General features: G+C 43.1%; 1 protein-coding gene across 9 annotated transcripts in view; it reads left to right on the top strand.

Annotated features, from left to right (window-relative positions):
• Nucleotides 1-22,190, top strand: part of MACF1 (microtubule actin crosslinking factor 1) — a 341,743-nt gene extending 319,553 nt beyond the window's left edge. For 7 of the 9 annotated variants that reach the window (XM_055342059.1, XM_055342057.1, XM_055342064.1 and 4 more), the window contains 11 exons: nucleotides 1,217-1,337; nucleotides 2,035-2,198; nucleotides 3,537-3,699; nucleotides 5,174-5,328; nucleotides 6,180-6,254; nucleotides 7,443-7,460; nucleotides 10,340-10,457; nucleotides 17,250-17,461; nucleotides 17,967-18,077; nucleotides 20,525-20,654; nucleotides 21,486-22,190. In XM_055342059.1, the coding sequence (XP_055198034.1) occupies nucleotides 1,217-1,337; nucleotides 2,035-2,198; nucleotides 3,537-3,699; nucleotides 5,174-5,328; nucleotides 6,180-6,254; nucleotides 7,443-7,460; nucleotides 10,340-10,457; nucleotides 17,250-17,461; nucleotides 17,967-18,077; nucleotides 20,525-20,654; nucleotides 21,486-21,742 (1,524 nt within the window). In that variant the 3' untranslated portion in view covers nucleotides 21,743-22,190. The remainder of the gene's footprint in view (nucleotides 1-1,216; nucleotides 1,338-2,034; nucleotides 2,199-3,536; nucleotides 3,700-5,173; nucleotides 5,329-6,179; nucleotides 6,255-7,442; nucleotides 7,461-10,339; nucleotides 10,458-17,249; nucleotides 17,462-17,966; nucleotides 18,078-20,524; nucleotides 20,655-21,485) is intronic. The other 2 variants (XM_055342058.1, XM_055342065.1) reach the window with 2 other exon arrangements.
• Nucleotides 22,191-22,912: the final 722 nt, after the last annotated feature.

Raw genomic sequence — 22,912 nt, 5'->3', positions numbered from 1 at the left:
TTCCTCTCTCCCCTTGTTAGTGTTGTGTTTGCTGAAATTGGATTCTTTTTTTTTTTTTAATTTTATTTATTCATGAGAGACACACAGAGACAGTAATGTGGGACTCGCAGCGAGCCCGATGTGGGACTCGATCCAAGGATCCCGGGATCAGGACCTGAGCCAAAGGCAGCCTCTCAACCGCTGAGCCACCCAGGCATCCCTGAAATTGCATTCTTGACCCTCTTCTCACAGTGCTGACGTCTTACCTAGTCCAACAGCTTCAGTCACCACCTAGAATCCAAAATTTTCACCTCTCTTTCAGTAGCACTGTCTCCCTGAAGTCTAGACCTATGGCAAATCAGAGGCAGCACAGAAACTCCACTTTATCTGTGCCGACCCCACCCTCCCTTCCAGGCCTGCTGCCTGGAATGTGTGATGCATCTGGGTTGCCTGCCTTTCCTATGCCCCCTATGTCTAACCAACCTCCGGGTTCTAGCTGTCCTACTTCCAGAATACCTCTTGGTTCTGTCTCTCCTGCCCTGGCTCAGGCCTTCCCCATGTTTTGCCTCAGTTACTGCAGTGGTTCCTGACTCATCCCCCACTATGTTCTTCCTTCTACACTGAAGCCAGAACCATAGCTCTAAAATAAGGATCTTATCAGGTCTCTTCTCTGGATCAGAATCGTTCAGTTGCCCACCATTGCTCTCCAAATAAAATCCCAATACCTTAGCCTAACACAAAGCCTTAATGGATCTTTCTCCTACCTACTCCTCCTGCTGCTCTTCGAATTGCATCTTGGGCTTGGCCAGCAATCCCCAGAGCCCTAGTTCACTACACTGTCAAGCTCCCTGGATCTCTGTGCCATGCCTTCTCCTGGGACTGCCTTCCACCCAGTCTTTGTCCAGTTCTTCCTCCCTCACTACTCCACTCAGGCCCCAGTCTCCAGGCAGCTGTCCTTGGAACCCTGGTCTGCCTTTGGAATCCTGGGTGGCATTCATTGCACTGACTTCCTGGTTTTCCTCACTCAGCTGTGAGCTCCTTGGAATCAGAAGCCCTGTTTGATCCCTTCAGGTTTCTAGCACCTGATGAAGTACCTTGCTTAACTGTTTTTCTTAAAAGGTGTGAGACAGTGTTCAAAGGCATCTGTTCTGTCATGAGCTTGGGCTTTGTAAGAAGTTGCCTAATTATTAGTCCAAGAAAACACTTAACTCTGTTCCCTGTTGTTTGTGTTTGGCAGACGTTTATGGAGGAGATGACTCGCAAACAGCCTGATGTAGACCGGGTCACGAAGACATACAAAAGGAAAAATATAGAGCCTGCTCACACACCTTTCATCGAGAAATCTCGCAGTGGCAGCAGTATGTTTCTAGCCTCCAGTGTTCGGGTGTTTCACTCCTGTTATTTGAAGATGAGCACTTTCCAAATCCCTGTCAAAAAACTTCTTTGGGGGTGCCTGGCTGGCTCAGTCGGTAGAGCTTGCAGCCCTTAATCTCAGAGTTGTAAATTGAAGCCCCGTGTTGGTTGTGGACCCTGCTTCAAAACAAAAACCTTCTTTTTGGTTTTCAAAAACTATATTGGATTTGAACTAAAATATTTTTTTGAAACTCACTTTTATTACACAGACACATAGTAAAACTATATTCCATTTTCTTGGGCTTGCATAAAATTTTGAAGTGGTCAAGTAGATTGTTTTGCAGTGGCTTTTCTATTGTTTTGGTCATCAGCTAGCTGTTTGCATTTGGTTTGCACTAATTTAATTATGACATAAATCAGCTCTTGTAGAGCCATTGCTGTTCTGGTTGAGTTGACATTTCCTCAGTTCACTAAGGACAAAATGAATTGAAGATAAGAGATGAATACCAGTTGGCTGGGAGGAGGAGCAGTATTTTGACATTAGTGTGCTGAATACCTAAATATTATCACATCCCATGTTTCTTTTCACATTTACTGCTTGGATACCATTTTAAAGGTGTCCTGAGTTAACACATATGGCACTTTCTCTTTGTGAAGTGACAAAACCAGCTTTTCTAATCTCGTAGTTATTTTTCTTTTCAGGGAAGTCCTTGAGTCAGCCCACACCACCTCCTATGCCAGTCCTTTCACAGTCCGAAGCAAAAAACCCACGGATCAACCAGCTGTCTGCCCGCTGGCAGCAGGTGTGGCTGTTAGCACTGGAGCGACAGCGGAAGCTGAATGACGCCTTGGATCGACTCGAAGAGGTGAGACCCTCTTATTATGACCTGTGCGTCTTGACCTACTTCTCTAGAAGTAGAAACAGACCAGGGTGAGCCAGTACTCTATCCCTCAGGCCCCCTAGGAGAAAAGCACAAGGGCAAGGAGACCACTTACAACAGGGTAGGCCATAGCACCTAGTTGTGGAAAGCAAGCAGACAACCAGCCAGTGTATTTGAGGATCTGGCCTGTGACCCGACCCTCCTTAGCACCTGGCTGTGGTCAAAAGTCCAGAACATGACTTGGCAAAGTTACCTCCCAAGCACTTAGCTAATCATAGTAATGGCCATTATTGGGCCCTCTATGTAAAGATATAAGCAACACAATTATGAAATAATTATGTAATATTTATGGCCTTGGTATTCCACTAGTTTTTACTAAGAATGAAATCAAATTCTACTTTGAAGTATCATTAACCAACCTAAAAAATATAGTACTACCCATCCTAGTTTCTAAAACAAACCTCTAATACCTTTCATATTTTTTTTATTTGTGCATATCAAAGCAGCTATGCCCGGAAGTGAGTGTTCTGTGTTTTTTGTTGTTATCTCTGTAGGTCAGTTGAGTTTTAAGCATTTTTGGGTTTTGGCTTTTTCTTTTTTTTCCCTATTCCTTCCAACTTTGGAGTTTGAAAGACCAGGGGGAAAACTGCTACGCTATCTCAGTCATCCTGAGTCTCTCTCACTAACATAGTCCAAGTGGCTAAGCATCGCCTTGCCCACTGCACAGGCCTGCTGTTGTCTGCCAGAGTCACATACTTCACATGCAAGTCAGATGGGCACTTTGCCCCCTCTGGTGCCATTCCAAAGAAACATGCTTGCGTGCAGGGTTGGATCCTTAATGCTTCCAGCCAGAACTCAAGTTATCTCATCTCAGAAAATGATGGGAAACATGAGCCTTCCAACACAGGCCTGTGTGATCATAGTTCTTTTCAAAATCACATCAGTGAGGAGTGCTCAGGACTTCTCTTCTGGGATAGAATCCATTCCCTTACGTCTAAGAAGGTGGTCCTTTGAAAAAGTGCAAAGGGAAAGCAAGGCTGGCTCTATCCATTCTTGTTCTGCCTGCTCCGTATTTTCCATGGTGGTCGTTCAGTTACTGTTTCTCTCACTGCTTCATTATACCACAGCTCATGTAAATAATCATGGCTTTAAGTGAAGGATCCAGATTGTGCCTTCACCAAAGAGGCAACACATGGATATCATTGTTGGTGCCCTCCAGAAGGCCTGCATGGCTTTACTGAATGTCTGAAAGTTTTGGTATGCTCTGGGCACACTTGAGGCCCAAAACAATAAGTCTTGTTGACACCTACAATTTCTGTCTAGTTGAAGGAATTTGCCAACTTTGACTTTGATGTCTGGAGGAAAAAGTATATGCGATGGATGAATCACAAAAAATCTCGGGTGATGGATTTCTTCCGGCGAATTGACAAGGACCAGGATGGGAAGATAACACGTCAGGAGTTTATTGATGGCATTCTGGCATCCAGTGAGTTCACTCATAGTTCCAAACATGGATCACACCTAGATTCCTTGCACTTGGTGGAAGCCCATGATATTCTGGTTAAATAGTCTTTCTGAAATCAAAGCAATAGTCTTTTCTTTTCTTTTTTTTTTTTTAGGATTTATTTTTTTTATTTATTTATGATAGACATAGAGAGAGAGAGAGGCAGAGACACAGGCAGAGGGAGAAGCAGGCTCCATGCCAGGAGCCCGATGCAGGACTCGATCCCGGGACTCCAGGATCGCGCCCTGGGCCAAAGGCAGGCACGAAACTGCTGAGCCACCCAGGGATCCCCCAAAGCAATAGTCTTAAAAGAGAAGTAATGTAATTGCTTATTACTAAAATTGGTTCATCATTTTGATGGAAAGAAGAACCTCATTTTGCTGGGAATTAAGAAACAAAACAGGTCTTTGGCAAGTAAAACATGTTTGAAGTATAGATTAAGGAACCAAACTTTATGAATGATGAGGTTCTAAGTAAGATGTTTTAAAAAATAAAGTTTTCATAATAGTTTCTGACATCTGTATAGCAGCTTAAAAAATACATGATCTCATTTATTTTTAGCAGGAAAAATAATTGAGGCATAAAGTAGTTAAGTGAATTGCCAGGATCACAAAGCACATCTCACAGCTGTGCTGCTTTACATGAGTGGCCAGGGAAGGCCTGTCTGCAGAGCTGATATTTGAGGGAAGAGTTAGAGGCCAAGGGAATAGCAGGTACAAAGCACTTAGGTGGGCACGGGCTTGGCATGTTCTAGGAATTGAAGACGGGGCATCATGACATGGGGGAGTGGTGAGAGATGAAGTTGGAAGGATCAACAGCAGCCAGTTCTGGCAGGGCCTGGAAGAGTTAGCATATCTGACGTCTTATTCTAGAGGCAGTGCGACAGTAGGAGACCACCAGAGGTTTTCACCTGAGAGATCTGATCTACATTTTAATAAATCACCCAGGCTGCTGTAAATATTCACAATTCCTTTGGGAAGCAGTTTGTTAAGAACCTTTAACCTTAATTGTTAAGGCAATTATCTAAACATAGGGAAAACTGCAACCACTCCACATTGTCACTATTCTGAAATCATCGAAGTATCCAGTGATAGAGTGGATAAGTGCATGCTTAGGGTGGATGGTAGGTCTATGGGTAGTTGTAATTTTACATCTTTTGATATATCTGAAATACTGTTTTATTTATTTATTTATTTTTTAATTGCATGGGGAAGGAGGGAGTCTAAAGCAAAAACACCAAAAAACTTAACAGTGAGTGGTCTTTAGGTACTGTATCTTTGGGTATTTAAAAAAAAAAAGTCTTTATAACATTACATCTTCTAAACAGGCATGTATTACTTTTCAGAAAAAAAAAGCAAGATATAAATATTTCTACTTTCAAGAAGTTTTTGTATACCCTCCAACAAGCCAAGTAAGCCCTTTAGTTAATGTTCCAAATACAATTACTTTTCTCCAGAATTCCCTACCACCAAGTTGGAGATGACTGCTGTCGCTGACATTTTTGACCGAGATGGAGATGGCTACATTGATTACTATGAATTCGTGGCTGCTCTCCATCCCAACAAGGATGCTTATCGCCCAACAACCGACGCAGATAAAATTGAAGATGAGGTATGGGAAATTACTGTTTGTTTTGTTTTGTTTTGTTTTTTTTAAATTACTGTTTTTTGAGCATACTTTTGACTGTAGTGGTTGGGCGTAGTGGCCATATCAGCACCATGACTTATCTGTTAGAAGAGGATTATCTGGAGTCCCATTTGGGGATCCCTACTTGGAGGATGACACCGCAGAAGATCTCTGACTGTTGAGCTCTCTCTCAGTCTAGATGACTTCTTACTCAAATGAGTCACATCTATATGGTTCCTCCAGAGTTCACAAACCACGCTCATCCTGGTTCATAGGCACCATGTTACTTAGAAAGGACTCTTCTCTCAATCCTGGGCATCCCACATCAGCATTTAAGGGGTAAAATGTGAAGTACTGCTTGAGTTGGTGTGTGTACCATCCAAGCTTTCTGCCTAGTTAAGGACTTTTTCACACTGGAAATTGCACCCATCACCTTGAAAATAGCAAATTCATTAGTAACACTTGGAGATCCCAGGATCTGTTGATCCTATAAAGGGAGAGATTAGCAGGGTATGTCTTGGGTACGGCCCAGAACACCCCAGACTGACTTCTGGAGACACAAAGGTTCCTGGGTTGAAATTTTAAAGTCTATTCATAATTTGCTTTATTTGATTTTATTTTGATGCATAATAGCACATTTCTCTGAAGGAACTTGGAAGTAAATGTGTAATGTATTAATTTGGAGTAAATAATAAATGCACATATCAAAAGCCTAATATAGTTCAAAGAGATGTAATGAATAGCTTTCTGCTTACACGTAAAAATCTTTGTTTCTCTGAAGAGAAAATCTTGTTTTATCCTTCACACTTTTCTTTTTTGTTGTTTACAACCAATAGGTCACAAGACAAGTGGCTCAGTGCAAATGTGCAAAAAGGTTTCAGGTGGAACAGATTGGAGAGAATAAATACCGGGTAAGGAAGAGAAAACCGGTCCTTTGTGGTGGTGGTAGTGATGGTGGTGGTGGTTCTTCCTATGTGGCCCTTACAGGTGAAAGCAACCTGATACACAGCAGACCAGATGATCCCACCTTCCCCACTACCAGTGCTTGGAGGAGCAGACCAGAGTCAGTGGAACTTAAGATGTAGTCACTCTCTGGCCCTCATGTCTGTAGATTCCAAATGTCAGGTGTCCTGTTAGGCTAAGCTTAGTGCCCTACATAGTTCCATCTGAAAAATAGTGCCATATTTAGCTAGTAGTAGCTTGTCCTTGAGTTTCAATATTGGAGACATTTCAAAGTCCTCTCTTTTGCTGACCAAAGTCTTTAGGGAAATGGTGACAACTGTGCCAATTATCTGAAAACGAACCCATACCCCCCAGAGTGCTGGTCATTGTGAGCCTGAGTGGCTGGCTCCCAGGGCAGAGAGGGCTGGAGGAACTCTGTCAAGGTCCTAAGGGATACCCTGTCTGCTCTGAGCTGAGCTACAAACAGCCAAGATGCACCAGATGCACCAAGGGGACACCAGGCTCAATAGTCTTCCCTGGAAAGCTATGCTATGGACATAATTCAACCACGAATTATGCTGTGTTTTAGCTTCTTTTAGGACTAAGGTTAAGGCATAGAAGGAATCTGAAACAGCACTTAAAAAAATATTCAGCAGTGTATCTGGATTCTCTAAAGTCCTAAGGAAAACCTAGGATTGGTAAAGAGGGCTCAGATTGTACAAGGAAGTTGTACAAGTGAGAAACAGGAAAATCCAGGTTCCATTAGTACATCAAAATGTCTTCAAAGTACACCAAAACCACCCTGGGCTGCTCATAGCTGAGGAGTGTTGGGTGAGTCTGCCTTGGATCCAGCCCAGGGCATTTAGTTAATAAAACTAAGCAATCTTGTGCTTGCTTGTTGCTTTTTATTTTCTTGTTTGTGTGTGTGTTTTTTTTTAAATTGTGAGAGAAATGAATTAACAAAAGCAATCAGTAGAGTGGAAGAGTTAGGTCGTATTAATTTGTAAAACCACGCCCCTGTGGCAGGAGCTCTCGAAGAATATGCTTGAAGACTGGTAACGTGATTGCATGATTTTCATTCCTTAGTGTTAATTTGACAAAATGTTCTCTTTTTTTTTTCTTCCATTTCCTTCGTCCTTTACTCTTTTTGTTTGTAGTTCTTCCTCGGCAATCAGGTACAGTGTGCCTTGCAATATCCTTCTTGGTGGAAATGGTCTGTGTAGCTCATGCTGCCTGTTCTTTGCTGTGGGGAGAGGACACAATCTGAAGCATGCCTGGGTCACATCTGGTTGTCTTACCAAGTGGAGAAACTGCTAACAGAGCTAATCTTGTAAAGCTGTCACAGCAGCAGCAGCGGGATAGAAGAGTGTGTATGTGTTTTTAAAAAGATGAAATTTTCGATTTGAACTTAGATTGGCTGAAGACAGTCTCCCTTTGGGGGACTTTGAAGTTATGGTATCAATCCATCCCACTTCTAAAAAGAACCTGGTCTCTTACTTCTGTGCTAGAAGTCAGAATACCGACAGCACAGTTCTGATTTATACACGAGTCTTTTGACAGTTAACATGAATTCTATAGCATACACGAAATCAAAAAGTCTTGTGGGTTACTTAAGTACTCAATCTGTTCAAATACCTCATGTATTTATATCATATTTTATAATTATAAGGTGCCTGAGAACCATAGTGTAATAATCATGATTTGGTCATAGCCTGAAGTTTGCTGATTATGTCCAGCCAGCCAAAAATCTAAGGGATCAAATTAGACTTGCAAGAAGAGATTGAATGCTTTTGACTCCACTTGGTAATTCTAACCTAATAGATCTTTTTGAGGGCTCTGGGGTCCTGTGTCTTCAAATGGAAGGAAGTTGCATGGGTAAAGTCTGTCTTGGGATGTGAAATCAGAAACACTAACAGTTGATTTGAGGCCCTCAATCAATGTTAAGTTCCAGGCACTGCAATAATCCTTCACTCTAGTAACATTCTGGGCCAGTGGGCAGAACAGAGGATAGAAAAAGACAAAAGACAAGAACAGCCAAACTGGTTTAAAATATCATTGCATCAGTATGCCAAGGCATACCTCAAAGCTGTGTCTGTTTCCTAATAACTGCATGTGGGGCCCAGGGGTCCTCTGAAGTGGCACCTGCATCCTCGTCCGCCACTCCACTGACTGGCAGAGGGCCAGACGAGTTAGTTCCAATGTTGGAACAGAATCATGAAGTCCGTTTTGTGCACGAAGCACCTGAGACCTGAAGGCACTCATGTTGACACTAGCGTCAGAGCCCGGGTCACCATAAGGGAATTTCCAGTTAAGAGAAGGAAACCAAAGTCCCTGGTCCCCCAAGACACTTCTGGGTCAGTGCCTCACTGATGGCCCACCTCTGTCAGATTTGCACAGTCCCTCCCTGGTGTTAGAGTTGCTGTGGCCCCTTCTCCCATTTGTCACTTTGGCTGCTGGCTTGGCTTACACCTCCTTTTCCCTACAGCAGAGACAAGTTAGAATCCTTCAGAAAGAGCCTTAGTAAGAAGTTAAGGAGAAAAAAAGAATGAGTTAAGTGGAGTAATCCTAAAAGCTGACATAAACTACAGGACACAGAAACATAAGGGTAAAGTACTTCTTGGAGTCGTGTCCTGATGCACTGGGGAGGATGTAGAGGCCCTTATTTCCTCCCTCTTCTCAATGATCCAGAGAGAACCCTGGCTAGTGACTCAGGCTGTCACTGTTCTTGGAGGGGCCCTCAGGGGCCAAAGGGCAGCTTCCTTCCCGGGACAGGACGTTTATTCCCTCACATCTCTGGGCACCCACTCCAGTGCTTTTTATACTACACCATGCTGTTGCTGTGGTCACCCTGTATAAAATCTTAACAGTGGGAGATAAGAGATGTTAAGACTATTTTCATTTTCTAAGTAAAGGATTGGGGGAGGGGGCTGGTGTTATTTTCAGTCACCTTGCTGCCTATATAAATAGTGCACTTGAGCCAATGCAGGGTAATACAGAGAATTAACCATAGACACACTAATTTTGAGGGAGGTTGGTTATGTGTCCTTCTTAAATATCTTTTCTGGCATTTTCAATTTTTGTGCCTTGTTTCAAAGTTATGGTTCTCCTTTATAACTTTAGAAATCTTAATGAACTGATAAGTCCCTTTACTCCTCTCCCCAACTGCAATTTTCTCCTTGAATTAAATAATTTTAGGAATGCTACTTTTCCAACCAAATGTTTGATTTTGTATTCTGGGATCTCCACATGATTCCCTTTTGTTGCCTCTTGACCTTATTTTAGGGAGAGGGTAATTTATGCAATAGGAAACTCCAGATGTGAACAGGGCTGAGAAGTAGGGATGTTAAGGAAAAAGGAAAAAATAAATATCAGAAAGTCATGCTTGTCTTAATATCCCAAAATGATTGTTGAATACTATTTATAATCAGCATTGTAAATTAAATTTTAATTTTTTCAACTAAATTTTAGTCTAAATGCCATAGTCATTTGCTCAGCTGAAGAAACTTTTCTGCTTGGTGACATCACAATTAGAGAATACCAAGGGCTTATTTCTGAAAACCTTGTGTGGAAAATCAAATTTCCTTCTAAGCTTTTAATAATAATGATGCCTGCAAGGGTTTAAGACTTGAAATAGTATTTGCTGTTCTCCATTTACCTTTTGAGCACACTGTATTCAGAAGTTCACATCTACCTTTTATGAAAGCTAATGTAACAATTGTACTACTAGGTTTTAATTTGGGCAGAATATTTAAAAGGATGAAGGTGAGCTAACATTTGTCCTCTGCCCTCCCCACTTTGGTGCAGGGGCAGGGGCGTGACCACCAAAAGTTAATTTTGTCCCAGTGGAAAGACTATTGACACTGGTCTTTACCTCAATATCCCAGCTTTTACATATTTTAAATTATTTTTTGAAAAAATGTATAAGTTGGGGAGTTAAAATTCTTCCCAAACTGTCAGATTGTCATTTGTCTTGTCTGAATACAGTCTGCTCTGGGAAGAAGGCCTTGGCCTGCTTTAAGGCACACTTGCTCATCACTCTCCCTTGGACCCACAGTTCGGGGACTCCCAGCAGCTGCGGCTGGTCCGCATCCTGCGCAGCACCGTGATGGTCCGAGTTGGTGGAGGATGGATGGCCCTGGATGAATTTTTAGTGAAAAATGACCCCTGCCGAGGTAAGGAACCTTCCTGAGCATGAATTGCGCCCTTGCCACTAACCTTTCATGCTTTCACAAAGTGTCAGTAGTGGCTCCATTTGGGTTTTATTGTGTTAAGCTGCCTAGATAGTGCTCTGCCAGCACAGATTAGAACTTGGGGGTGCCTGAGTCGACCAGGAAGAGAAAGCAGGAGAGCTTGATGCTGTAGAGGGAGACAGGTTTAGAGGGATATAGTAACAAGCGTTAGGATGTATTGGTGTCTTCAAATGTTCCAGGTTGAAAGGTGTTCAGTTAACAGTAGCCTGGAAAGGAGCCTAATGAAGCCTTTGAGGTTCCTGGTTAGTGTGCTCCAGGAACACAGTGTCCCTCTGCCTGTAACTCCTATGTCAGAAACTCGGGGAGGGTGTTGGGCCCGTCCCATGCAGGGAAGGACGGTGGGGGGGATCTCCCTTGGCTGGGAGAGGGGATAAAGAATATCTAGCAGTGAGCCCAGACGCTTCTAAGATAGTTGATCACCGAAGCAAGATGGTGCTAAACATGAAAGGGCAGGCATGCCAGCCAAAAGGCAGAAGAAGAGAGGGAATTGAATATGAAGACTGGCAACTACAGCTACAGGTATGTGAGGGCTGCTGCAAGGCAAGGTGGTCAAGTTCTGGTGGCTAAATCCTCTTCGACTGCGTCCTTTCCTTTTTCCTGTTAGCCAAGCTGCATGTGGGTTCATAGGAGGTTCCTCCACTGTCTGCCAGTTTGTCTTTCTTGACCAGTTTCTGCGTTTCCTGCTGTCTCTTTGTGTTTCTTTATTTTTTTTTTTTTATTCTAGTTCACCATCCTGGGAGTAAAATAAAGCGCTCTGATTCCAGCTCTTCGATTTCCAGTCAGTCTCCCATAGGTTGGCTTTTAAGCTTTGTCCCCCTTACCCACACCCCAGCCCGTTGAGAATGGCTTTGCTTCTTCACCTGTAGCACCTCTTGGCTCTGTGGGATCTGCTGCCTTTATGAATGCTTTGAAATAGCCAGGCCATAGCTTTTCTGACTATTACAAGGTGACAGCATAGAACGCTTCTGTTGGAACCATACCGGTGGAATTCGTCAGAGTTTCTATGTATTTAACAAATACTTAGATAACTTTTTAGGTGTCACAGGCTGTTACAAGCAATTTATGAATAAGAACACATTTACACTTCTGCGAGGTATAGATTCTGGCATTGCCTCCATTTTACAGAATAGGAGATAAAGCATAGAAAAGTTCAACTACCTACCTGAGACAGACAACTCATAAATAGCAGAGATAGGATTCCAATCCAAGACAGTGTGGCTCTAAAGTATGTGCTCCTGATCAAGGTGCCGTGTGTCTCCGAGGCTGACATATGTGCCACACCCCTTTCTGTGTGTGGACTGCTGGTTCAGCCACCATAATTAAGTTGGTAAGGCATATTTATAAACCTAGCAGAAATGTTTACGGTACAGTTATATGACTTCTTTGGAAGTGATTTATAGTCCTATTTTGAAGTGTTTAGAGCTAAAGGGTGCGGTTCGCATATGAATTCAGATATGCCCATGAATAGCTTCTATTTTGAATGTCATTCTGCATTTACTCCAGTACACAAGAGTAATTTTCATTAGTTTATAATAGTAAATTTTAAAAGCACCTGTTCTGATCAAAACTTGAAAGGGTTTAATCAGTTTTAGAAGTTACTATATTGCAAACTAATTTCCTTGATATAAAAGTCTTCTTCTACTGTTTTATATCAGAAGCAGGAGCAATAGATAAGATTTTAACCATAACTCAGTAAAACAACATTATTCCTTTGCAAATTTATTAGTAAGGTTTTATTTTTTTCTGTTCTGTATGATTGGACTAAACAAATAAACAGAAGAGATACCGCATGTGACATTTTGGAATCTGGATGCCTGTTTGCTGCCTGCTATACTTGCTCTATTTACAGTAACTTTATGCTGATGGCCAAGGGGGGAACACTGCTTGCTTTGTCCTTATGTTAAAAGCTAAAAACTGGAACCCCCAGAAAGTTTGGGAGGGCCATCTAGTAACCTATTTTCTGTGGAACATAGTAGCCTTTTCGGCAGCCCTGGGAGCAAACAAGGTAAGGCTTGCCTCTGTGCCCTCCTAGCACTCAGCAATCCTCTTGATTGCCCTAATGGCAAAGTTCAGTACTTCCCAGCAGTCTTAGATATCATACCTCTACCAGTGACAGGATGAGTATTTCTAATCAAATAAGTTGTGCTAGGAGTTGAACCTTTAAGGGCTGGGGCAGAGGTAAGAAGTGACTGGGGAGGGCGTGAACATCACAAAAAGAAAGGTTCCCTGAAGCTATCTAGGATTCTGAGAGGATTCATGTGGCTTCTAGAAGCACCACTTGGGGTAGATTCTGTATTCGTTCATATTGCATTTCCTTGGCTCTCTGGACCATAGAGAACATAATCGATGACAGTATAATCTGACGTGCACGATCATTTGTTGTCTCCTTCCACATGGCTATTTAAAAAGGTGAGAGGTAGCTCAAACTGCACATTGCTCTAGCCACATGCGTAAAGTGAAAATATTCAACTCAGTAGGTTCGTGACACTGCCAAAATTGGAGATTTCAGTTTATGAATCCATCCATGGCAAAGGAGATCATGATGTTTTGGATGTTGATGAAAATAATGCCTAAGGAATAGGTCTACCTTTACCTGAGCGTAGTTTTTGAGCGTTAGACAAATTAGTTTTCCCAAATAAGTGAAGATTTAGAAAACTTCCATTTATGAAGATTTGAAAGACTATCTGGCTGAGAACGGATTCTTTTTCTTTTTTCTTATTATGGTAAAATATACATAAAAGTTACCATCTTAACCATTTTGAAGTGTTCAGTTAAGTGGTTGTGCTACCATCACACATCCACAGAGCTCTTTTCATCTTGTAAAATTGAAACTCTGTGCCCATTAAACAGTGGCTTAGAACTCAGTTGTAACTAGGTGTCCTGTTCCAGCCAACATCACTGTGGCCAACCTGAGTCCCTTAGAAAATGGTGGCCTCTGGTGTTGAAAAACTGAAATGGTTGCCTTCAGAGCCTGGCCTCTAAGATGTGATCCTCAAAAAATCATGGCCAAATGTTTTTGGAAGACACTGGGTTAAAACTAAGCAGGTTTCTTTACTATAGGATGTCCCAGAGCTTACAAAATGCTGATTGCATTGGGGCTCTCCCAAAAAGGGAAAGTGTTCCTACAAAAAGAACTCTTTATGTAGGAACCCCCTCAGAAACCTTAGTTTGGGAAACTGCTATAAAAAGTGGAAAACGAGGGCAGGATTTGGGGCCATTCAGAGTTCTCAGGTTTTTATTTAGAAATTCCGTTTTGGGGGATCCCTGGGTGGCTCAGCGGTTTGGCACCTGCCTTCGGCCCAGGGCATGATCCTGGAGTCCCGGGATCAAGTCCCACATCGGGCTCCCTGCATGAAGCCTGCTTTACCCTTTGCCTGTGTCTCTGCCTCTCTATGTCTCTCATGAATAAATAAATAAAATCTTTAAAAAAAAAATTCCATTTTTGGGGATGGGATGAGAAATGAGACCAGTTAGAAGCCTGTTACAGCCATCCAGGGTGGAGGAGATGCTCCATGAATTACATAAGGGTAAGGGAGTACAGGGGGTATAGAAATACACTGAGGGTTCGAGAAGCTTTAGAAGATACAATCAGTAGAAAAAACTCTAACTCTAGAACTCCTGTCATCGGGAGGAAGGGACCTGTGTTGATTTCCCAGTTTCTGGCTCTGATCATGTCTAATCAGTCGTTGGTTATAAGATTCTGACATGCAGGCACTGGTCTACAGGGGGGATACATTTGGAATCAGGCATGACTGTATGACAGCAATAAAGTCAGATGGGTGAACTTATCACCACATGGTTCAAAGTCTAAAAGAACAGGACTGCAGACAGAGGAACATCAATGTCTAAGAATGGGCAGGAAGGAGGAGAAGCAAGAAACCAGGTGTCCTAGAAGTCCAGGGAAGAGAGTGTTTCAAGAAGAGAACAGTTATCCCCCCATGTACAAATTACAGCAGCAGAGAGGTATATTTACTTGTCAAATCACTAGATTTTTACCTGTACATGTAAGTATGTGCACACATACTCTTAATAATACAGAGAGCATTAGCAAAAGTGAAGTAAATTCAGTATACTCCTACGTTATTTTGGACACTGTTCATTGGTATAAAATTTGGGGGATCAGTTGATAAATATCAGACATCTTGTGTGCATCCTTTTTTCCCAGAAAATCCACTTACAGAAATTTATTTTAAGGAAATCATCGCTGATATGCATAAAAACCTTTTTTTTAAAGATTTATTTATTTATTTATTTATTTATTTATTTATTTATTTATTTATTTATTTATGATAGACACAGAGAGAGATTGAGAGGCAGAGACACAGGAGGAGGGAGAAGCAGGCTCCATGCCGGGAGCCCGATGTGGGACTTGATCCCAGGACTCCAGGATCGCACCCTGGGCCAAAGGCAGGTGCTAAACCACTGAGCCACCCAGGGATCCCCTGCATAAAAACCTTTTACAAGTAGTTTGTCACAGCATCGTATGTCCCTTAGGTTGTCAGATTAAGGAATTTTTACTCTTTGTACTTTTCCATATATTTCAACCTTTGTACAGTTCAAAGTTACCAGTAAGAACTTGCCAGAGTGATTTAGGTAGTGTAGTGGGGATGGGAGCCTGAGTAGGGTGGGGAACGGGCAGAGAACCGGTAGTGTAGGTGAGACTAAGAAGAGCTGGGGCTGGGATAGAGAGCCCAGGTGGGAGCTGTCACTTCCAGTCCCAGCCCGTCCTCGGTTCTCCTCGGCCTCAACCTCCGCCTCTGTGACTGCTTTATTTAGTTCCTTTGTCTGTGACTGACAGGTGCCCTACTGCACGTGATCACACTATAAATGGTGCAGTGCATGGGGAACGTGATGTCAGTATGTCATTTTAAATGCCATGGCCCTCATCTGAGATGGCATTTCAGAGTCTTCCTCTTGTATCACTCTGTTGTTGTTTGGGAGAGTTGGTGCAGAGGTAAACTGTTAAATGTTTACTAGGTTTAAACCACATGTCTGAAGTTTTGTATGGCTCAGGGTCACAGGCAGTTCTCAGCTGAGCCATGATTTCCATTCATCACTGTTAACTTAGCGCTTTTCCTGTGTGCCCACTGTTAGCCTGGGCACGTTAGCAAACACAACACGTAAGTCCTGAATCCACAGTTACTAGTGATGGAAAGTATTACTGAAAGTACCTGTGTTAGGGCTGAAGGAAATTCTCTTGGAGTATCATTAGTGTAGACACAGAAGAAAGCACTGACGTCCAGAAACTGGATGAGTAGAGAATCCAGGGCCAAGGAATGAGCCTTGAGGGGTGCATTCTGTTGGGGCCTGAGGAGAAAGGAAACAGCTTAGCGTTCACAGACTATATCATTTGGGATCAGCCTGAGGAAACTGAGGCCCAGAGCAGGAAGACCTGGTTGGTAGCTGAGCCTGGATTGTCACTCAGGTTGTGATATCCACATCAGCCCTTTTAACCTGATCCTTGGGTGTGTTATGTCAGCATAGTATACTGAGAAGAATTTGATTTAGGAATTTGGAACAACACTGCTTGGACGGACACCTGTGCAACCTGATTTAAAATCTGAGTCTACCAAGAGTACTCAGCTCCCTTGAGGACATGCAGGGTTGGGCAGAAGCGGGGGTGGGCACAGAAACCCCAGACCTGCTGAAGTCGTGGTTCTTCGCCAGAGTAAGAAAAATCTTACATAGAAAAGGATGACAAACATTTTGTATATAATGATTCCCTTTTCCCAAGTTTCACCAGCAACCCTGCGTGTTCAGGTCTATCTAGCATGGTCTAAAAAGTAAACAGTGTAGGATGGATGAGGAGGTAGGAACTTATTGCAGAAGAACACCTTTTGGTGAGAGGTAATCTAAGGACATATTCCAGAGGAATGGTTTCTTTTAAATTTGTAGTGTCTTTCACATATAACATTTATGCTGGCCATCCTTAGAATCTTCTGACCAAATCCAGATTTTAAGTTCTGGTCTCCCAGCTCCAGAAAGCCATGGGACAACACCTGTTGCCTTCAGAGCAGTTTCCGGATTGCTTCCACCCCAACGTTCCTCCTACTTTCCATTGTCCCTTCAGCGTCTTGTTGCTTTCAGTTTTTGACTTAACCGTTTCTCACTGGCAAGGTTTGTGCATGGTCTTGATCTTTCTCTCTCTCCTCCCACATGTTTACTTCTCAATGATTTTATTCTGGTCTTTTGACTATACTGAGCTCCTGGACCCCTTCCCTTAGGATTATTATGAACTGAACTCAAATAGAAAGAAGAGTCTGGATAATGTTGATTCTGGTGATCTGTTTTTCTCCACTAATTAGTTACCATGTATCCTGCAAAACCTGAGCAAAAAGTACACATGTACTATGAGAGAGAAAAGAGGGGTTTTGATTTACGGTCAGAAGTTTGTGCACTGCTGCATTGGCTTTCTGTGACTGGTTACAGTGTGCTTACCCCAGTGGATGGTGGGAGGGCATTCTGTATATAAAGTTCTTTATCGTGGCAAACCAAGGGGCTGATGAGTTCCTTGTCAGCCATGGGTAAGAGTCATGACAGACTGACATCATGAATTTACCTCGACTTCAACAGAATCCACAGATGGCACTAAACCTGTAGCCTATCCAGCTGTTATCATGGGGTCAAGCAGCTGTGTGACCATCGAAGATACACTTTAAAAAAAAAAAAAAAAGATTAACTGACATTGCATGTTGTGTGTTTGTTCCTGTTTAGCACGAGGTAGAACCAACATTGAACTTAGAGAGAAATTCATCCTACCTGAGGGAGCATCCCAGGGAATGACTCCTTTCCGATCGCGGGGTCGAAGGTCCAAACCATCTTCCCGGGCTGCTTCCCCTACCCGCTCCAGCTCCAGTGCTAGTCAGAGCAACCACAGCTGTACGTCCATGCCGTCGTCTCCAGCCACCCCAGCCAGTGGAACCAAGGTACGCACCGACCTCTCTTCATGGCCTTCTTCCTCATTCCCGTATTTCAGATGGTTGTTGTTGAGCATAGCCTCTGAACACCTCCAGCAAGGAGAGGAATGTGAGGACCTACAGACCAAGCTTTACTTAGACCAGCCTTTCTAGGCCCCATTAGAAAACAGGACCTTTAAGACATTTATTAAAATATGAACTCAGGTCGTTAAGTCAGAAACCCTTTTTTTCCACTATTTTACATCCAGAGTTACTAATTTTGGAAATCCAGGCGTTATCTGTGCAGCTGAAGCTAACGGATACACTTTGTTGGTTTTGATGAGTTACTTATGAGGAATGCTGTTGCCTTTCTGCCTGGTCCCTTGTATCCTGTTGAACTGATGCACGTTTTGTTTTGTTTTCTGTTTCTTTAAAATTCAGTGTCTTCTATTTATTTTTTCGTGTTCCCAATTTGCTTCCTTTCTGTTCCATTTTCAATTGTTCCCATCCTTCCCTTTGGATTTCCGTTTCGCAGACTCCACTTCAGTCCTCTCGCTGTTATGACAAACCCTGGTTGGTAAACAGTAAAGCGGGCACCCCTGTCAGGGACAGCCATTATCCTGACTTCCAGCTGCCCAGCCCCGAGGTAGAGTATGGTTTTGCTGACTAAGGGCACAGTCAAGACGAGGCCCTCGCTAATGCCCGGACCTTATCAGCTACTCTTCCTGACACGAGTCCATGCTCTTTTTCCATCTCTGGTGCTTGCTCTCACAGCTGATTCGTCTAGCCAAGTGTTTTTCAGGGGTTTCTAACTCGGGCTCACCAAAATTGGAGATGAATAAGAGATGCCTAAAACCGGACTGTTTAACAACTTGCTGACAGTCTTTAAAACGATGTGTTTTCCAGGGTGATAAACAGTGGTCATTCCTGGTGATCTGTTATTTATGGACATTTCTAAAATTCGGGCCTCTTGGAGTCTCCAAACATGAGATACACAGACGAGTTATGAACACTTGAAATTCAACTGTGGTGCATGTTCAGCAGTGTTCTATCTTTGCTTAGAACAGAAGAGTGGCTGGCGTCCCCTGCCTTGAGCCACATCCCCAGGGTGGTTGGTATCGCCAGATTGGTCTGAGGCATGGGTGCTGCCTACTTCAGCCAAGCCCAGTATCAGTGGACACTGCTCTGAGGCTCCGATTTTAACTTCTGAATTTCTTGGCCTAGTCACTCAGGTGTCTGAAGCCTTGATCCAGATACACTCCCTGGCAGTTAAGCATGTTGGAGTGCAGCCATTAAGATGCCCAAAACATTTTTGGAAGAGCAGTGTTTCAGACACAAAACATGGGCCAGTGGCTTGTCTGAAAATATGCATTCTAGCTCCAGCTGGGACATACTGATTCTTGTGCCTCAAAAGATAGCATTGCCTTCAATCATGCAAAGCTTCAGCCCGAGAAATCGGGAAATGTAGGAAGCCAATGCGTGTGAATGGGCTGCTGCTTTGGGATTCATCCGCTCCAAGCTAAACCTCCAGTTCAGAAATCTGCCTGGTTTAGAACATGATCTGGGGACCCACTTCCACCAAAACCCCAAGATTCAACCTGCTTATCTTGCTCTTCTTCTTCTTTAATGGCTCCAGTTTCATGAAAGTCTCAAAAGTTCCAAAATTTTAAATGTTTTAATTATGAAGTACAAAACACTCACAGGATTCTAATAGACCAGCCTTTTTGTTTTATCTTTTGTTTTGTTCATTTCGAGGTTTCATCTTTCCTTACCTGTGGGTGTTGCACAGGCTGCGCCCTGACATGGACTCCCGGCCCAGGGTCTCGGGGCTGTGGTCCTCCCGGCGGCAGCACTCACAAGCGGTAGCTTCTGAAACTGGTGCTCTTCCTCCGGCGTGGGCCAGGAGGCTTTGTGCGTGAATGTTAATCACTTTCTGCCGCTTCTGCTTTTCCTTTCTAAATTAAAGAAGTACAGGAAACACAGTGAAATAGGTTGCTTTTTACTCTTTGCATTTGTATGAACATCTTAAAGGTCCTGGAAAACAGTTTACACAATTGATATCAAAAAAAGATTAGAACAGTATCTTGGGATGTGGGTATTTAGAACAGACTTAAAATATTCTTTCTCCAAATTAAGTCTGCTACTATTTAAAAATAAAATACACTCAAAAGGGAAATGTTGCTCCTCCCGGTAGCAGTAATAACATGTATCTCCTTCCATTTGGAAATAATTTTTCCATTAGGAAGTGCTTCTACACAGGATTTATTCATTCAGCAAGTTTTTATTGAGCCCCTCCTCTGTGCCAGACACTCCCTTAGGTGCTGAGGATGGGACAGCGAACAAAACAAAGTCCCTGTTCTTACAGAGCTTACACTTGAGCAGGCAAGACCTCAGAACGAGGGTAGCTGGCCTCTGTCGGGTGCTGACACTTGCTGTGCCAAAACCTGAAGCAGGGGAGAAGATGAGGTAGTACTTGAGTACCAAGGCAGGACCTCTCTGATAGGCCACTCCAGCGACGTGGCCTGAAGGAAAGAAGGGAGTGGGCTGTGCAGATAAGATACAGGATGGGGGGAACAGGGAGGAGGAGGCCAGGGTTCCCGGTGGGCTGAACAAAGGGAGTGTGGTCATCTGCATTTTTTCCAGGGAGGAAAACAGAAAAATTTTGGCTTGACTGAAGTTCCTACATGCATCTAGTAAGAGAGGTTGGAGTGATCTTTGCATCTCCATACTAAATATTTAGGGCTAGAAACCCATCTTTCAAATTTTTAACCCCATCACTTTGACACTTGGGATTATTTGGATTTTTTTTCCATTTCTTGTAGATTTGTCAGTAACATAGAATTTGTCAGTAAATTTCTAGTTAGAAGTTTAGAAGACATTGTGAAATTTTAAATTGGAACATAAGCCTCTTACGGGGTAAAATTATTAAAATACGTGACCTAGGACACTTTCAAAATACATCTTTGTTTTCCTGGACTTTTAATTTGCTTTTCAATCGATTAGATATAAGGAGGCTTAAGTAGACCTTTTAAAATTGAATTTCAAAAATTATACCTAGTAAATATGACCTTTTTAAACTTTTTTTTTTTTAAGGTTATTCCATCAACAGGCAGCAAATTGAAACGACCAACACCAACTTTTCACTCTAGTCGAACATCCCTTGCTGGTGATACTAGCAATAGCTCTTCCCCAGCCTCCACAGGTGCCAAAACGAATCGGGCAGGTAAGTACCTGCCCCCGTCGCATGTGCATGCGTGTTGGGGTGAAGAGGAGGGGGCTTGGCCAGGCTGAGAATTGGGGAACTACAGCCTCTGGGCAATACTTCCCTGCTCTTCACAGAGCAAATAATGAGAGCAGCACGTAGGTGTGATGTCCAGAGAGACCCGTAGACTTTCTGCTGTTCTTTCTTTCCCTCCTGCTGCTATAGCTACTAACTGCAGCCATGACTTCTAAGAGTAGATACTTCCACGGCTAAAGCCAGGCCCCCTGTTCTTGATCAAAAATGATCACATTTGAGAGAATGTAAAAGGCAGGAGGGGCTTCCTGAAGTGGGCCTTCCTCAATGTTGGGACTGGCAGTTTGCTAGTAATTTTTGCAACACACTCTATTTATCATAGCTGCTGGCAAGCTGAGAAAGTCAGGGAAGATCACATCTGTTCACCCATTGATGTTCCTCATGGGAGCCTAGGAATTGGCCTCCTTTCTGGCACTCTTTTTTTTGCCTGTCCTCGACCCCTACTCCTTCTAGCAGGCTCTCTCTGTGCCCAGGTGACTGAGCAGCCCTGCTTGGCACCATTCTGTGGGCACAAGAGGTCACTGAGCTGCTGAGCGAAGCTTCTAATCCTCAGGAGGCAAGCTTCTCACAGAGGCAGGAAAGGTTTCAAGCCACTGCTGTGTAGATGAGATACAAGTGGTCCAGAAAGGCTCTGATTTGCCCAGGGTCACACAGCGTATCGGGTGGTATTAGAATCAGAGCCCTGACCTCTGGTCACTTGTTCTTGCTGCCCCGCCATGTTGTCTCTATTAAGTCTGCTGCTTTATTCTCGAATTCCAGACCCTAAAAAGTCAGCCAGTCGCCCTGGGAGTCGGGCCGGGAGTCGGGCCGGGAGTCGGGCCAGTAGCCGGCGAGGAAGCGATGCCTCTGACTTTGACCTTTTAGAGACACAGTCTGCTTGTTCAGACACTTCGGAGAGCAGTGCCGCAGGGGGCCAGGGCAACTCCAGGAGAGGGCTAAACAAGCCTTCCAAAATCCCGACCATGTCTAAGAAGACCACCACTGCCTCCCCCAGGACTCCGGGTCCCAAGCGATAACACTGTACAAGCACCCCCAAGCCTCTATCCACTTTGAAGCCTGCTCCGTACATTGGCTGTATATTTATTCTGAACAGGAGAAGTTATATTGTTAAAAGTGTAAAAGAATAATTGTGTTATGAAGCTGCCTTATTTTTTTTTTCTTTTTGTAAGTTACTATTTTCATGTGAATATTTATGTAGATAAAATTTGCCTCCTGGTAACCCTGTAATGGATGGGGCCCAGAAATGAAATATTTGAAAAAAAAAAAAAAAAAAAAAAAAAAACAAGTGAGAAGGTCAAGATGAGAATGTGTATTAAAAAAAAAAAAAGCCTCTAAATAGGGTTTCTGCGCGGTGCAGGGTTGTAAACCTGCTTTATCTTTTAGGATTATTCCTAAATGCATCTTCTTTATAAACTCGACTTGCTGTCTCAGCAAGATAAATTATATTAAAAAAAATAATAAGAATCCTGCAGTGTTTAAGGAACTCTTTTTTTGTAAATCACAGACACCTCAACTAGCAAGAACTGAGGGGAGGGCACTTCTAATTGCTTTTTCCAATGTTTTTAATGCTGTGTGATTTTAGCTGAAGAGAGGGAACCTCCTCTAGGTAATGTTTGCACATGATCAGCAAAAGGAGTTCATTGCAATACTTTAAATACTATCTCAGTACTGGGTGTTTAAAGGACAAATAGCTGCTAGAATTCAGGGGTAAATGACTGTTGAGAAGACGTCAGAACATTGGGGTTTTTAAGAGTCCTGGTTTGTAACTTCCTATCCAGCCCTGCCACCAATAACTCCTGTGCTCACCAGGACCCAAGCCCTTGGCAAGGGGAGACTCCTTGGTGGCACTATGAATTACAGATTTGTTTATCTGCATTTTTGCTATTTATTTAAATGGTCGATCAACTTCCCACAAACTGAGGAATGAATTCCACGAGCCTATTCTGAAAATATGGACATAAACACTTGCTCGTCCTTTAAAGGAGTTCACCAGCACACCTGTTAACAAGTCCCGTTTGCTTCCGTCTTTTTTTGTGAGTAATAAAGTCAACTGACCAAGTGACCATGAAGAGGGGCTATCTGGGGCTCCTATTTTTTAGCTGCTGTTCTTCAGCTCCGACCATGTTGCTGTGTGATTATCTCAATTGGTTTTAATTGAGGCAGAAACTGAAGCTCTACCAATGAAC

The sequence above is a fragment of the Nyctereutes procyonoides genome, unplaced genomic scaffold (genome assembly GCF_905146905.1).
Source record: "Nyctereutes procyonoides isolate TBG_1078 unplaced genomic scaffold, NYPRO_anot_genome, whole genome shotgun sequence".
Taxonomy (NCBI): domain Eukaryota; kingdom Metazoa; phylum Chordata; class Mammalia; order Carnivora; family Canidae; genus Nyctereutes; species Nyctereutes procyonoides.
This window is presented reverse-complemented; position numbering and strand designations above follow the sequence as displayed.